Raw genomic sequence first — 17,499 nt, 5'->3', positions numbered from 1 at the left:
GTCAAATTTCTTGGCATATAGTTGTTCATAGTATTTTCTTAAAGTCCTTTGTATTTCTGTGGTATCGTTTATTATTTCTCCTCTTTCATTTCTGATTTTATTAATTTGGATCTTCATTTTTTTCTTGATAAGTCTGGTTAAAAGTTCATCAGTTTTGTTTATGTTTTCAAAGAACTATATTATGTATTTCCACTCTGGTCTTGATTAGTCCCTTCCTTCTACTCAATCTGAACTTTGTTGTTGTTTTTTGTAGTTCTTTTAGTTGTAGGGTTAGGTTGCTTATTTGAGATTTTTCTGTCTTCTTGAAGTAGGCCTGCAATGCTATGAACTTCCCTCTCAGGACTGCTTTCATTGTGTCCCATAGATTTTAAGTTCTTGTTTGTCTTGTTTTCAGGTACTTTTTGATTTTTTCCTTGATCCTATTGATGACCCATTCATTATTTAATAGCATGCTGTTTAGCCTCCATATATTTGAATGTTTTTGAGTTTTTTTTAATTGAAGATACTTTGTAGTTTCATGCCATTGTGATCTGAGAAAATGCTTGATATGATTTCAGTTTTCCTGAATTTGTTAAAAGTTATTTTGTGCCCTAAAATGTGGTCTGTCTTTGAGAATGATCAATGTGCACTTGAGAATAATGTGTATTTTGCTGGTCTGTAAATATCAATTACATAAGTCCATTTGATCTCATGTGTTATTTAAGGACACTGTTTCCTTGTTGCTTTTTGTGTGTGGAAGATCTGTTGTTGTCTGGAAGATCTATCCATCCTATCCAGTAGGATGTTAAAATTTCCTTCAATGACTGTATAGTCCACCATGCTTTTCTTTATATATTTAGGTGCTCCTATATTGGGTGCATATATGTTGACAAAATTTGTATCCTCTTGTTGTATTGTTCCCTTTAGTGTTATGTATGACCTTCTTTGTCTTTTGTTATGGCCTTTGTTTTGAAGTCTATCTTGTCAGATACAAGTATTGCTACCCCAGCTTTTATCTGGTCTCTGCTTGTATGAAATATTTTTTCCATCTATTCACTTCCAGGCTGTGTAAATCTTTTGTTCAGAGTTGGATCTCTTGTAGACAGCATATACTGTATTTTGCTGTGTATAATTAATGCACACCCACATTTTTGGCCCAAACTTTCAGGAAAAATATCTTTTGTTTAATTAATTAATCGATTAATTAATTAATACTTAGATCATTGCTTTTTGTTTTATAAAGGAACTTTAGTATTTATTTTTGAACACATTATGGTACAAGAAATTTTATGTAACAAATAGTTACAAAACACAAGAACAGAAACAACGTGTTTCAGATACTACCCATGTATAGTGTGCATCCTTATTTTTCCCTCAAATATTTGGGGGAAAAAACTGTGCATTGTACATGACAAAATATGGTATATGGGTCATGTTTCCTTATCCGTTCAGCTATGTCATTTGATTGGATCATTTAATCATTTTACATTTAAGGTGATTATTGATAGGTACTTACTCATTGCCATTTTATGCCTTTATACCTGTGTTTTCCCCCTCTTCCCATATCTTTTTCTTAAAGCAGCCCCTTTAACATCTCTTGCAATGCTGGTTTGGTGTTAATGAACTCCTTTAGCCTTTTTTTGTTTGTTTGTTTGTTCATTTTTTGGTTAGGAAGCTCTATTTCATCTTCAATTTTAAATGACATCCTTGCTTATTTGTAGATTCTTAGTTTTCATCACTTTGAATACTTCATGCCAATCCCTCTAGCCTGAAGTGTTTCTGTTGGGAAATCAGCTGACAATCTTATTGGAACGTACTTGTAGGTAATTGAGCATTTGTTCCTTGCTGCCTTTAAGATTCTCTCTTTGTCTTTAAACTTTGCCATTTTGATTATGGTGTATCTTGGTGTTGCTGTCTTTGGGTTCATCCTCATTGGGATTCTCTGTGTTTCCTGAACTTGTGTGACTTTACTTCACCAGGTTAGGAAAGTTTTCTGCAATTATTTCCTCAAACAGGTTTTCGGTCTCTTGCTCACTTTCTTCTCCTGGTATCCCTACGATGAGGATATTGTTACATTTCATGTTGTGCTAAAGTTCCCTTAAACCATCCTCGTTCCTTTTAAGTCTTTTTTCTCTTTTTGTTGCTCTGATTGGGTGGGGGTTTTGTCTTTCAAATTGCTGATTTGATCCTGTGCCTCATCTAGCCTGCTTTTAATACCTTCTTGTGTATTGTTTATTTTAGATATTGTATTCTTCATTTCCAACTGGTTTTTATTTATATTTTGTGACCTTTCTCATGCTGGTGTAATTTCCACTAAGTTCTTTGTAATTCTCACTAAGTTCCCTGTGCATCCTTATAACTGTTACTTTGAACCCTGTGTCTGATAAATTGCTTGCCTCAGTTTCATTTAGCTCTTTTTCTGGGGGTTCCTTCATTTCGTTTTGGGGTTGTCTTCCAAAGAAAGACAAAGAAGTGCTCACTCTTTTCACTCACTGTTTCTGTTTGCATTTATGTATTATGATCTGTTTTGACTCCCTGTCTTCTTTGGGCAGCCTTATGTTATAGGAGTCCTGTGGGACTCAGTGGTGTGCAGTCTCCTTGATCTCCTGAGCTGGATACTCTAGGAACGCCCTTTGTATGGGCAATACGGGCTCTTCTCTTGTATTTGGGTCTTGAGTGTTGTTGCCCATTTGTTGGTCAGATCTCCCCTCTGGCTAGCTGACTGCAAGGCTCAACCCCTACCACATCTTATATGCTGTTGCACAGGCGTGGACAGAGAAAAACACACGAAAAACAAAACAAGCAAAAAAATCCTCAACAACACCAGCAAAATGAACAACAAAAGGGCAAAGAATAAAGTGGAATAAGAAACAGAATAGTAAAAGAAAAAAAGGAATATGAGAAGACCAAAGGAAAGCAAAATGATTATGGGAGGTGGGAAGATGAGAAACAATAAGAGATGGAATGAAGAAGTCTTTATAAAAAAACCCACCCCAAAAACAAAGGAAGGGAAAGAATTTAAGAAAAGAAAAGGGATAATGGAGTAAGAAGGAGCAGTAAAATAAGAAATATAAAAGAAAAATTAGCAGGAAAAATTTGAAGAAAAAGGAAGAAATTATAATAAAAGGACTATACAAAAGAGAAAATAATGGGAAAGAAAGAAGTGAAATTTGTCTCAGTAGAGTTTAGTGCTTTCCTGCTGGGTTCTCCTTTTGACTAGGGCTCTTTGGATGTTGTTCGAAGGTGGTGTAAGGCATTGTCAGATCCTGTCCATGTCTATCCCTCTGCAGCCTGTTCAAAGCTGCAAGAAATCCATAGTTTGCAGCTGTCTCCTCCAGGCTTGGCTGTGCTTGGGATAGTCATCGTTGTGCTGCCAGGCTGGCATTTATCAGCATAAGGCCCAGAGGTGGGTCAGCAAATGACCAAAAGTACTGCAGGATCCACCTCCACCTGCCTTTGCCTGTCGGTCTTTGTCTAGCCACTGCCCTGACTTTCTTAGAGGGCTTCTGGTGAAATCAAAAGGATGGAATCCTTGGATCTTACGTGGCAGGTGCCATTCAGACTTCAGGGAAGGTGGTGGGTATGTCCCTTGTCCCCACCCACACATCTCAAACTGTCCTGGATTATTTCCTTGAACTTGACAGGGCAGACAGAGCCCCTAGTAGAAAAGCGAGTGGGGCCTCCAGACCCCAGGGTTTGGGTGTGCTGGAAACCAGGAGGGTGTTTCCATGGCTCTCTTGTGAAGGGAAAGCACCTGTCTGGTGCCGGGAAAATATGTGGAATGGCTATGCCCTAAGGCCAGTCTCTGACACCTTCTGAGTCTGCCTGTGTTGCTGTCTTCTCAGTTGGGGTTAAGATGCAGGGTAGGGGATAGGAAAGAAAAAAAGATGCAGGGTGGGGCAAGCAAGATTCCAGAGGGTGGGGGTGAGTGGTTTCCCACAGGTTGGGGTAATTGTTTTTCCCCTGGGGGAGGCTTGCTCTTCTCTAGGAAGATGGCTGCTGTGGCATTGAGGTATGTCCCAGGACAGGGGATCCAGCAGCCATTTCCCCATGTCGCTCCCCAAGGCCTCCCACTCTGGGCTGTCCTCAGGCAACTTCAGTCGGTGCCGTCCTCCCTTCATCCAAGCCCAAGGTGAGTGGCTGCGAACAAGAAACCTGTGCCTTGGCTCCTTAGGGGAAAAATAGTGGCTTTGTCTTGTGTCTTCCTGGCAGACAAAACCCCCATGGCTTTTCTCTGCTGGATATTATATGGGTACCTAACCCCAGCATTGGTGCTCTGTGGTTGGACGCCTGACCTGGGGGTCCAGGCTTCTCTTCTCTCAAAGGGAAACTTCCAGAGCTGTGCCTGACCTTGCCCTGCTGCCCATGGGAACTGAGCCTGCCCTTTCACTGGTTTTGAGGTGATTTCTGCCTTTCCTTAGTTAAGAGTCTCCTCCTCAGGTACTCTTTGGTTGTTTATTTCAGGTGGCTGTACCCCTCTTTATTTTTAGCTCCAGTTTGATTCTGGGAGGTGTGTGAGGCAGATCCTTCTGTGCCAATACTCCGCCACCATCTCGTTCCCCACAGTTAAGGGTTCTTAAATCCAGAAGGGTTAAGTGATGATGGTCTATAGCTGTTTCCACTTTCTCGCACATGGCTTCCTCTTTCCAGACCTCCTTGGATTATGGTTCTTCTGTGTTCTTAGATTTGGGGGGGTATACAGTGTTGTAACCTGCAGGGCACTCTTTGTTGTCTCATTTGGTTCTTAAGATTTTTATTTCCTTCTCTTATTTGCTTTTTTTTTAAAGAATGTAATAAACATTCATTGAGTACCCATCATGTGCCAGACACTGGATGAAAGAAACACAGCCTAATTTCGTGGAATTTAAGGTCCTGACCATGCAAGTCAGGACAGATGGCTCAGGTGTCACCCAGCTTTCTTTTCTCCTCCTGGCTCCAACACAAGAAGGAGGAGGGCAGGGACAGCTTGGTTCCTTTCTGCAGCCTTCCTTATCTTTTTCTTCTGTGTACAACCCCCAGTTCCTTCTATTTAGACTCTCAGGAAAGACTCTGCAGCCAAAGATCTCATGGTTGAATAAGAGGTAGACTAGAATCCTGCAAAGTGCAGGGCCCCCAAGGTTGATGGATTGTGCATTACTTCCTTGAGCATCTTTTTGTTGGTTCCTTATTTGTTTATTTTTTATTACGTATATTTTATTAGTTATGCTGTTATATTTTTCCCCTTTTTCCCCTTCCTTCCAGTACCCCCATTCTCTCTAGCAGTCTCCCTGCTTAGTTTATGTTCACTGGTTGTACATATGAGTTCTATTTCCTATACTGTTTTTAACCTTCCCTTGTCTATTCTGTACCTACCAATTATGCTTCTTATTTCCTGTACTTTTTCCCCCACTGGTAACCCTCCACGTGATCTCTGTTTCTATGATTATGTTCCTGTTCTAGTTGTTTGCTTAGATTGTTTTTTTTTTTGTTTTTTTTTAGATTTCGTTGTTGATAGTTGTGAGTTTGTTGTCATTTTACTGTTCATAGTTTTGATCTTCTTTCTCTTAGTTAAGTTCCATTAAAATTTCATACTGTATTTTGGATAATGTCCACCCATGTTTTTGGCCCAAACTTTCAGGAAAAAATTTTCCATTTCACTTTTTTAATTCAATTTTTCACTCATTTACATTTAGAAACAAAACTGATTATCATATTCCAGGGTATTATTTTGCATATGGATATTGTTATTGCTTTCTAGAATTGCACCTTTAACACATAAGAATAAATAAAAGAATTAGAAACATTTATATAGGTATGGAAATAGGATTACCCATGTATAATGCACATCCTTATTTTTCCCTCAAAAATTTGGGCACAAAAGTACACATTATGCACGGCAAAATACAGTGATAAGGGCTTGGTGATGATAAACTTCTTTAGCTTTGCCTTGTCTTGGAAGCACTTTATCTGCCCTTCGATTCTAAATGATAGCTTTGCTGGATAGTGCAATCTTGGATGTAGGTCCTTGCTTTTCATCTCTTTGAGTAGTTCTTGCCAGTTCTTGCCTGCAGGGTTTCTTTTAAGAAATCAGCTCATAGTCTTATGGGAATCCCTTTGTAGGTAACTGTCTCCTTTCTCTTGCTGCTTTTAAGATTCTCTCTTCTTCTTTAACCTTTGGCATTGTAATTATGATGTGTCTTGGTGTGGCCCTCTTTGGGTCCGACTTGTTTGGAACTCTGAGCTTCCTGGACTTGTATGTCTATTTCCTTTTGGGAAATAGACAAAATTGCCAAATTGGAGACGTCTTCTTTCATCATTTTTTCAAATAAATTTTCAATTTCTTGCTATTTCTCTTCTCCTTCTGGTACCCCTATGATTTGGATGTTAGTGAATTTAAAGTTGTCCTGGAGGTTCCTAAGCCTCTCCTCTTTTTTTTTCTTTTTTGTTGTTTGTTTGTTTTTTAGTTCTTATTTCTGCTTTCTGTTCCAGTTGATCACTTCTTCCTTTTGTTCCAAATCATTGATTTTAATCCCAGTTTACTTCCCTTTACTTTTGGTTCCATGTATATTTTTCATTATTTCACTTTGTATATAGCCTTCAATTCTTTGTTTTGTGGTTGTACTCAGTCATTTCTCTGAGCAAACTGATCACCAGTGTTTTGGACACTGCATCTGATAGGTTGGCTATTTCCAATTAGTTCTTTTTCTGGAGTTTTGGTCTGTTCTTTCATTTGGGCCATATTTCTTTGTCTCCTCAATTTGGTAGCCTCCCTGTGTTTCTGTGTATTAATTAGAGTTGCTTTGACTCCCCCTGTCTGCGCACCTGTTACATTGTAAGGGGTGGGGCCTTAGGTGGTTGCCAGTGTGGTACATCCCATTTTGCCGCTTTGTGACACTCATGTGGAGGAGAGGTCAGAGAGAACAGTGTTGCTTGTTTGCCTCTTGCCTCATTTCTAGTTACTTCCCTACTTCCTATAAACATCTGCCACCTTTCTAGCTGCTTCCCTGGTGCTGATTCTAGGGCACCAGGAATGGGTGGGTTTGCCTACATTCTAGGACACTGTAAGCCCTTTAAACAAATGGTCCTGAGAGACCAATGGTTTCTTCCTCCACCTCAACCCCTACTGGTTTTTACAGCCAGAGGTTATGAGGCTTTTTTCCCAATGCTGGAACCCTCAGCTGCATGGTCTGGCCTAGTGGTGGGATCTCTGGCACCCTGGTTGTCCCTCCCGGGTTTTTTTCCGCTGCATGTCATTGTGGGACTACCTGCTCTGCTGGTCGCCACAGCTGCTGCCTCGCCGCTTCCTCGCTGTGCCACACCATGTCCTTTCCACCCCTGCTACTTGTCTGGGTAAATGTTTCTTATTTAAATCCTTGGTTGTTGGACTACCATACAGTTCTATTTTCTGGCAGTTCGGTTGGTTTTTGTTTTTAGATTGCTTGTTATCCTTCTTGTGGCTGTGAGAGGAGGCGAGGCAAGTTTGCTTATGCCTCCATCTTAGCCAGAGGTCTCTACTTCCTGGAGCATTTGAGAGTCTGTCTTTGGAAGTCCAAGAACAGTGTCATTTACTTGTTAGGTTTTGCATGAGGCAGATGATATTTATTAATAACTCCTGAGAGTAGCTTTTTTCTTCATCTTGGGGTTAGGGGGAAGAAAACCAACATTTATGGGGCATCTGCTTATATACCAGGCACTGGCAGGTTTTTTTGTTTTGTTTTGTTTTTGGTAAGTTTAAATTTTGATAGTTTCTGGCTGTTATTGGTGATGGATGAACCTTTGTTTTCGAGTTTGACAAAGAAAGAATTCAGAGTGAGAAACTCCCGTGCTAGAACTCCAGAGTGAATAAACTCCAGAGTGAAGTTTATTTGTCATGCAAAAGGAAAGTACACTCACAGAGAAGGTATGAGTGGGCTGCTCAGAGAGCTTCCTTGGCCGTTGGAGAGATAGAGGCCAAGTGAGCTGCCTGGGCTGTGTGGGCCCAGGGTCAAGTTACAGTGGCAAAAGAAGGGCCCTTAGAATTTAGGAGAAAGAAAGCAAAGATACATTCCTGATGAAGGAGGGCATTGACGTACTCTGGAGAGAGAGCATGCACTGGGTCCTTTGCCTTAAGGGTTTTTTGTTTTTAAGATTTTATTTATTTATTTTTATTGAGAAGGTGAGGGAGGAAAAAAGAGAGGGAGAGAAACATCAGTGTGTAGTTACCTCTCATGCTTCCCCTACAGGGGACCTGGCCTGCAGCCCAGGCATGTGCCCTGACTGGGAGTTGAACTGGTGACCCTTTAGTTCATAGGCCCATGCTCAATCCACTGAGCCACACCAGCCCAGTTGTCTTAAGGGTTTTTTATCTGTTTTCTAAAAGTAGGAATTTTAGGGGAGTTCTCAGGGGAGGATCTGAATAGAACATTCATCAGCTTTCCAGGTGTGTCCTTCGATATGCTGGCTCATCCAAATAAGCATATAGGGTCAGGGTTGTGGTCTCTGCTGATTGGTTGGCTCTAGGGTCGGGGTTCATCAGTTATTGCATCTGGTCCTGGCATTAGCCATGACATAGCTGTATGTGGTTTTGCTGCTTTTCTGGGCCTGGTGCTGAAACACACCTGATGCCTGAAATGTTATGTGTGAGTTGACCAAAGCTCAGTCTCTGTGGTCAACAGACCCTGAGTCCTTGTTCCTAAGAGTATTTTATTCTGATAACAAGCACATTGGCCTGAGGATTTAATGCCTAAGGGAGTGGTTGTGCAAGAGAAGAGGTGGCCAGCTAGTCAGCTCTCTCTGTTTCCTCACTCCACTTGCCAAGGAATTTTCCTAGCTTCTTACTATGCTGCCTCATAGCTACCCTGTAAAGTAATTGGTTACATTTTCATTTTACAGTTAGGAGACTGAGGCACAGAGAGGCTGATAACTTGGCTCATAGACAAAACTTGAGGACAAGAGAATGGGGAAGGGCTTTCCAGGCAGTGCATGAAAGTGTGTGGTATGTATTTAGACAAGCGGAACATCGTGGGTGGTTGGACTCTGCACAGTGTGTCGCATGCGATCGGAACGACACTGGTAATGTCCACATGTTGTGTCCTTAGTCCATCCCAAGGCCAGAAATGCTTTTCTAATGATGTCACTCGAATGATGTCAGTATAACTGACATCATTCCACAGTGATAGACATGTATGAGGTGGTATTTTGGATAATAGCTAACCTTTTCTTTCTCTTTTTTAATTTATTATTTCCTGGTAGGAAAGACTTTATACTAATTTGAAAATAGAAACCAATTTCGGTAGGTAGTAAACATTTGGGCTAATGATAGTTTTGAATATAGGTGAGGAAGTTTTGTGACAAAATACTCACGCTGGCAGGGTTGGAGAGCGTGGCTTACCGCATCCCACGAAGACCGTTTTGGTCAGTGGATCTCGAAATTGCTATAGTAATTGAATTTGATGTTTTATAAAACAGTTACTGGTAACCTGATTTAGAAGTAAACGGTATTTGTAAGCTAGTGATTGTGTTAGGATGTTATATAAAAATAACACACACACACACACACACACACACACAGTGCTAGATGGCTAGAAGATATTAGGGGGAACATCATGTTTTGACAGAACTTGGCCACCAACCCAGGGGATCCCTTTAATTGGTACGTACTTATTTTCAGGCCCGAGCTATCCAGAGTTGAGGATGTGCTGTCTAACAAAGGTCTTGGCTTCTCAGACTCAGGAGACAGCAGGGATGGGCTTCTGCCCACTGAAGGAGGTGTAAACTATATGCCATGTCCTTAAGGAGGTAGAATGTGTGTGCACTGTTGTAAATATGATGTGGTTTTGTGTTGATCTGACTTTCTTTTTTTATTTAACGTTGTTTTTGAGAAGTTTTACATAATTCTAGTTTGTTCAGACTCTGCTATATAATAAAGTATCATGTTTTAAAGACCATCTAGATTACTGTCAGGTGTGGAATCACCAGTGGTACTTCAGTAGACATTCTTGTCACCTTTGGTTCTGTGTGAGAATTTCTCAGGTATATACCTGCGAAGAATTGTTAGGCCACTGAACATATGCATTTTAAGTTCACAAAATTTCCAGTGTCAGTTACAGACATCTGTTAGAGTACGTGATACAGCACGGGCTTTAATTCACTGGTGAGATAAAGAAACAAGTTGGGAATATAATTCTTGGTCCTTCTTTGGTTATTGAGAAAGTTTTTGCAAACTAGTTTTTAGTAATATTAAAAGCTTTTATTCATTGTCCTTTTTAATTTTCTTTGAATAATGTTGGGCAGTAATAGGTTTTTCAAGGATGCCTCCATAATGCCTAAGTAATTGTGCTAATGTTATGAAGATACTCTAAATACTGAGATTTTTGTTTGCTGTCTTGTAGGGCGCCAATGCCTCGGCATTAGAGAAAGAGATTGGTCCAGAACAGTTTCCAGTCAATGAACACTATTTTGGATTAGTCAATGTAAGTATTCATTGATGCTTACTTAGTCTTCAGAGTTACAGTTGGAAGTATTTTTTAAATGGTGAATATATTTCATAATTTATTAAAGGAAACTTGTTTATTTGTATCAGTAGACGTAATGCCAAGAAACTTGATTTGGAATTTTGAAGTTATATTTAGTGGGTGGGAACAAGGTCGTTCGATGACTTGAGTTAATACTTGTAAGCCTGATTTTCCCTATTTTGTGTCATATTTCTTGTAACCAAAATTTCATATGGCTTAGTCCAGGTGATCTCCTGATCCTTTGAGAATTATTTAAATGTCTGCATGTAAGTGAGTGGTCTAGGTAGTTTTGTAAATGCCTGTATGTGTCGGTAGGATCTTTGTCAAATTATATCTGGTGTTCTTCTACTAGTATAGATATAAAAGTACAAAATACAGGGAAAAATACATCCCAGTTCTTGTGGAGGCAATCCTAGTAATTTTATATTATTAAAACTCTGGAAGAACCTTCAGAATTTTTAACTCTTCTGTAACACTAGAAAACATCACAAACCTGTGTTATACAATTGTAGTAATTTATACTCTTGTACTGTGCTGTTAGGTGGCTCCGTGGTGAATGTTTAAAGAAAAATATATACATGTATGATAATACAGTAATAAAGTAAGCTAAATTCAACAAAATTGGTATGTCACTGAATACTAGTGTGTAGTTATGATGTATGAGATAGATTTCTTTTGTGATTTGGGGAAAGCACTTAAAGAGCCATGTGTGTCCCCCCCTGCTTTGGGGCTCATCTCTGTAAGTGTAAAGCTGACAACAAGGAATCAGCAGCCTCCCCCCTCCTGCCTCTCACCAGCTATTATTTTTCTAGAATTTATCCTTAGGTTCTAAATAAAGTGCTTATACTTCTATTTTTAAAATCCTGCTATTTAAAAAAGTCCATTGACTTTCTGTGATGGTAGATGAGAAATTTAGCTCTTTACATCTGTCGTCATCCATCCCCTGGCAACTTTACTTTTTCCCCATTCTTTCAACATGGAATTAACCATTGCTTTATTTTTTCATTTCCTTAATTTCCATTTATCCTTCCCAAAGTCTTTATTAAAACAAACAAATGGACAACAAAAAAAAGAATTTCTCAGTATCAATTTCCGCTGAGTCACAACCATCGGGCAAACTCTTTTTTTCCACAGTAACATCCCTCCGGAGCCCTCTGTCCTGCTGTGCAGCCTTTGACCACTGTTCCTTTCTACACCTGAAGACATTCCCTTCAGTCTCAGCTTCTCTAGATCCTGTTTTCTTTCCTGGTTTTCTCCATGGTTTTGTGGAATACATTCGATAGTGGTTTTTTGGGGAAGTATGTGTGGGACATAGACCTTGAACTTTGGCGTATTTAAGAGTGTTTTGGTTATTGTAATAGCCGCATATAGATCCTAGTTTATAACCTTCTGTAGGAATTTTTAAGACCATACTCTTGTTTTCTGGCTTCTGTTCATGCTGGTAAGAGGGCTGATATCATACTAATTCTTGATCTCTTCTGTATATGGCCTTTTCCCCCATTTAAGAAAACTGGGGGGACTTTTAAGATGATCTGTATCTACTGCGCACAGTGTTCTGAGATTTCATGTGTCTTGTCCTGCCCTGTCCACCCGCCCCCGTTAGTACATTGGGCGTTTATGTACCTGTCCTGACTGGCGTTTCCTTTTCCTCAGTTCTAGAACACTTCTGATACTGTTATTTAGATAGGTTATTTTCTATCAGTGTGACTTCTTCATTCCGTTTTTTGATACACTGTTAAATATGGAAACAGACTGATTCTCTATATTTCTTAGTTTTTTTCTCTCGTATTTGATCATCTGCCTTTTTAAGTTTGCATTTTAAGCTATGTCTTTGGCTTTTTTTTGTCCAGCTCATTACACTTTTTATTTCTTAGATTGTTACTTTTGCTTTTTAATTTTGTTTCATTAAGGCAATATTTCTGTTATTTTTCTCAGGTTAGTATTTACAGTTTTGTTGTTGCCAAGATTTTCTTATACTTACCAGACTGTTTCTGAGACCACTAAGCTCATTCTCTCTGTACTACCCCTCACCCCTGGTTTAAACTAAGGTTTTTTCCCTATTAGAAATGTACCTCAAATTCAATTCACATATAAAAGTGAAATTCTAAAAGGTTGATCAAGTTACTATGGGCGGAACTTGTGTAGCACGGGTGTCTCTGTAGAGTGACGTCCTGGCAAACAGACTTTTAAGAAAATAGCTCCCTGTCCATCTCCCCCAGCTCACACCCAACCTCAGGAGCCACATCACGTTCTCTGGGCTGTTCATTACCTCCTAGGAGCGCTCCTCCAGTCTCTGTGGAGGGGTGGCTTAGTGTGGGCCTTTATTTAACCCTCTGTTTCCTGCTCAGTGCCTCACTGCTGTCCTTTAAGGTTCTTGACCAGATCCTCCTGGTCAACTTCTGTGGAGCCAAACTCTACCAGTAAAAGAAAGGTTAATGCATCAGGGGGTTGAAATGGTCCTTTTGAAGATTTATGACCAGACTTACAATGTTAGATGCAGGACACTGCCCCCCCCCCCCCCCCACACACACACACACAAATCCCCAGGTCTTAGGGTGTGAAGGGTGTGAATAAGTTTGGTTTTTGCCTCTAACAGGTGCTTTGGCTTCTACTTTGTTTCCATCTGCCTTTTATCCTCTGTAAGTTTGTTAATGTATCTAGTCTGTGGTTGTCTTGGAACTTCTGAGGTTTCCCCTGATCTGTTCTTTTACTGTCATTTTATTAGGGTTTCATGGGGAGTAGAGTTTAAATTAGTGTATTTAATTTACCTTGTTTATTGAGAGTTTGATCTCTGCTTCTAGTATCTAATATGTTTATGTTTACATACAGAGTTGTCTAGTGATCAGAAGCTTCATTAAAACTTCTAGGGATGGCAGAACCCTGGTTTCTTCAGTCTCCTTTCTACTTCACTGTGGCCATCTTTGCCTTTATTTGATTCAGATCCAACACTGATATGTGTACTGGAGTGTAGTCAAGTTGTGCCCATTGACAGTGTCCCAGAAGAACCTACTTTTAAAAGAACAGTAGTATTTTATGTAGCAAAAGTTGCCCTGGCTGGTATAGCTCAGTGGATTGAGTACAGGCTTGCGAACCAGAGGATCGTGGTTCAATTCCCAGTCAGGGCACATCCCTGGGTTGCAGGCCGGTTCCCTGCAGGGGGCTCATGAGAGGAAACCATACATTGATATTTCTCTCCCTCTCTCCTTCCCTTCCCCTCTAAAGATAAATAAATAAAATCTTAAAAAAAAAAAGAAAAAGAAAGTTGTTTGCTTTTAACCTTTACTGCTATAAATACAGGGTAGGGCAAAAGTAGGTTTACAGTTGCTTGTATGGAAAATAATACAATAGTTAGTAAGTAATACAAGGATAAACTGTATTTTGTGTACTCACAACTGAAAACCTGCGCTTGGTCTACGGCCATACCACCCTGAATGCACCCGATCTCGTCTGAAAACCTGCTTTTGCCCAATCCTGTATTTCAACCCTTCCACTTTGTGTCCAACTATTTTGCATGTAGCTTCAGAACAAGTGAAACAGCAACTTAGATGAAATTATATAAAATGAGTACTAAAGTTCTGTTTTTTCTGATGTTGTTTTTTAGTGTGATAACTATCGAAATTCCAGTGTTGATCATGTGTAAAAAAGGGTTTCTAAGAAAGTATCACTTTTATTACTCCTTGTGGGTCAGTCTGAATTCAAAAGGCAGTTTTTGTGCTTTTCCCTCAAACTCAGAGAAATCAAGAGAAGTGGGAAGGAGTGAAGGTGGTAAGAGACCACCAGAGGGTGCTTTGCGTTTATTCACTTGATGAGTAGAAGTTAGTTTCTGATCTCTGTTCCTATTTATGATGATGAAGAGTTGGGATCTCTTAAAGTAACCAGAGCTCTAGCTGTGAAAGATTGAGGAATGCCTTGAATTATACTCGAATAAGTTGGTAGTCAGAGCAGATGCAACAGAACTATTATAGTGATTAACTTTTCTGGGACTTATACTTTAGGCTGCGTGACGGTTGTGTTCTGTACCTTTAATCTTTTTCTGTAAGTCCGGTTTTTCAGCTTTTAAATTATCACTTCTGTTTCTTGTTCCCCTTCCTCTTTTTATTTGTAGAGTTATCACACTAGGGGAATTTCTGACAAATTACGGTGGGGGCTTTAGGGGACAGGGGAGGGTGGCTTAGCATGGAAGAGATGAGCATGTAAGCTTCTTTCACTCCCTGTCCCCATACTTGTCTGCCAGGTAGTCAGAGTTGGGGACTGCGCTGGAATGTTGCTGCTTTAAGAAACTTTGCAGTTACTCTTTTCTAACGATTGGATTTTGTTAAAATGAAGCATAATTAGTAGGTACAAAATAGTTAGGGGGAGGTTAAGAATAGTATAGGAAATGGAAAAGCCAAAGAACTTATATGTATGACCCATGGGCATGAACTAAGTGGGGGATGCTGGAGGGAGGGGCATCCCAGCAGAGCGGTATAAAGAGGAGGAAAAAGAATGGAACAACTGTAATAGTATGATCAATAAAATATACTTAAAAATTAAAATGAAGCACACATATATTTTCTTTTCATCAGTCTTTTCTCAGCTAAGTTTGTATTTCCAGTTTATTTTAATTGCTTTTACCAAAAGCATATGCTGAAAAGAATGCCTATTAGATATGCCCGATTGGAGCCTTTTTTGCGCACAGTGAGTGGCATAAGCACTCAGTAGCACTTGCCTTGGGGAAATAGTGCATATGTTTGGGCAGTTAGAAAAGTAGTCTTTTTTTTAATGGAGAGAAGAAAAATAGCCACATTTTAATTAATCTAGTAGAAAATTTAACAGCGTGGTTATTGTAACAATGTTCATGGCAACCTATTTTCCACTACTTTTAGTTGCAAATATTTTTATTTTGGAGGAATACTTTTGTAAGTGATAGCTTTTATGGCAGCTTACTCTTAGTGAGTGATAATCCTGATGTCTGTCACTGTAATCTGCATGACACACAGAGTCGGCTTATTGCTTTGTCTTGTGCGGATGTTTTAAGGTTTCCGATGTTATTGTAAGGAGAAATGCTGGTGAAGTGTAGGGATCAGAAACAATCCTGAGAAGAGAGAGGAACCCTAGAAAGCTTTCTCTTGCTGTAAAACATCCTCCTTGCCTGCCAGTTGTTTATACAATAGTCAGCTAAACAAATTCTTGGAAAACACGTTGTTTTACTCTGATAAACCAAACTACCTTTTCCCCTAAGTAGCTGAGTAGTGCTCCCTTTAGTACAATTGATAGTAGAGTGTGATTCGCACTAGTAGTATTTTGTACTTTTTGTGTGTTCAGTACATTTTTAAGAGCCTGTTTGCATCGTTCTATTGTATGGTTCTTTGTTAACTTTCTAATACAATAAGCCCTAACACATAAGTAGATTGAACTCAACAGATCTGTTTGTGAGGCTACCATTGAACATGCTTGCCTCCCAAATCTTTGTTATGAAATTGTGGTTGTGTTCTTAGACCATCTCTCTTGTAAAAGGCTAACTTAGCCTGAATTTAGCTAGTGGTCATTACTTGGAATTCTGGATCCAGGCAACAGGGGCCATTATGGAGGAGAGAGAGAAATAAAAATAAAGCTTTCCATTTGTGTGTTACGAAGTTGATTAAGCAATGTCTCTTAGTCTGTTTTCTTTTGCATTAGTTTGATGGCAATAGGCCACTTGAGGTTTACATTATCAGTGATCTCAAAGAACGTCCCGATCACAGGTGACGAAGAACTCTGGTCCAGGTTCTCTGGCTATATTGGATCAAGTGCCCAACCAATAAAAGGATCTGTGATTGACAGTGCTACAGAATTTGCCTAGCCAAGTCAGTTCCTAGAAGGAAGCATGAGGCAGTGGAGTAAGGGTGCAGGAGTTAGCCAATAGATGTCCACTAATATGTGGAAGGACACTTTTGGGTTTTGGGCTGGGCAATTTGAGGCATAGTGTTACAGACGGCCACCTAAACAGACCACACCTGTGGAATCAGAGAAGACACCTTTTCTTAGAGGGGGACATTCAGAAGGGGATGTTTGTTCACAGGACAGGCACCATCACCAGCCTCCAATGTGGGGGACAGTGGAGTATTTAAACATTTAAAAATATTTTTAAAAGCAGTATGTTGACATAGTGTTAAAAGCAGTAGTCTCTAAATGTACTATCTAAGATGATCTTAGGGATATGGGAAGAAAATATTAGAATTTCTAATGTTTTTTTAAATTAAAAAAAATTGATTTGCAGGAGAGAAAGAAACATCGATTTGTTGTTCCACTTATTTATTTATGGCTTCATTGGTTGATTCTTGTATGTCCCACGGCAGGGTTTCAGACCTGCAACCTTGGGGTATCAGGATGATGCTCTAACCAACTGAGCTACCTGGTCAGGGCCTAATGTTTATTTTAATCTAAAAATGAAAGGTAGATTAAGTTTTATTAATTCTTAATAAATGGATGATACTGGCATCTATGCTGTGTCCCTGTGTGAAATGGTCCTGTGTTATTTCAAGGTCAGTAGTGCCAAAGAGAGGACAATCTGACCCTCTCTTACTCATTTATGGTGTTGAAATGTGTTATAATTTAAATATAGTTTAGAGATTATATGATCTAATTTCAATTAATCTAATTCTTCAAAATGGGCAAATGGCTTTATTAAAAGGTTGTTTCAAAAGTAACTAATGATGAAGTGGTAGGAACTGTTCTAAGTGCTTCGTGCAGATTATTGATTTACTGTATTTTTTGGACTATGAGATGCACCCTCTGCCCCGGGAGGAATAATGGTGGTTAATGCTTCTGTTGAGTTCTGTTTACATTTACATTGGTGAAATATTATGTTATTTATGTTATTAAGAATTTTATTACATTTTTTGCTTCAAAATTTTTTTCCTATTTTCCTCCTCTAAAACCTAGGTGTGTCTTTGGTCCAACAAATATGGTAATTCTCTGGAAGGTTCTAAGAGTTATGTGCTGTCATAAACCCCATTGTACAGGCGGAGAGCTGAAGAGCAGGTGGTTTAATCATTTCCCGTGGTTGCAGAGCCAGACTCGCACCGGA

At 39.5% G+C, this 17,499-nt stretch overlaps 1 protein-coding gene across 2 annotated transcripts in view; it reads left to right on the top strand.

Moving 5' to 3' along the window:
• USP12 (ubiquitin specific peptidase 12) overlaps positions 1-17,499 on the top strand; it is a 94,628-nt gene that overhangs the window by 41,769 nt on the left and 35,360 nt on the right. The window contains exon 2 of one of the 2 annotated variants that reach the window (XM_037058873.1): positions 10,329-10,409. In XM_037058873.1, coding sequence (XP_036914768.1) covers positions 10,329-10,409 — 81 coding nt within the window. Of the gene's footprint in view, positions 1-10,327; positions 10,410-17,499 lie in introns of those variants that run through there. The other variant, XM_037058874.1, reaches the window with a different exon arrangement.

Source organism: Sturnira hondurensis, unplaced genomic scaffold (genome assembly GCF_014824575.4).
Source record: "Sturnira hondurensis isolate 20B ecotype Veracruz unplaced genomic scaffold, ASM1482457v3 Scaffold0010428, whole genome shotgun sequence".
In the NCBI taxonomy this organism is placed as follows: Eukaryota; Metazoa; Chordata; class Mammalia; order Chiroptera; family Phyllostomidae; genus Sturnira; species Sturnira hondurensis.
This window is presented reverse-complemented; position numbering and strand designations above follow the sequence as displayed.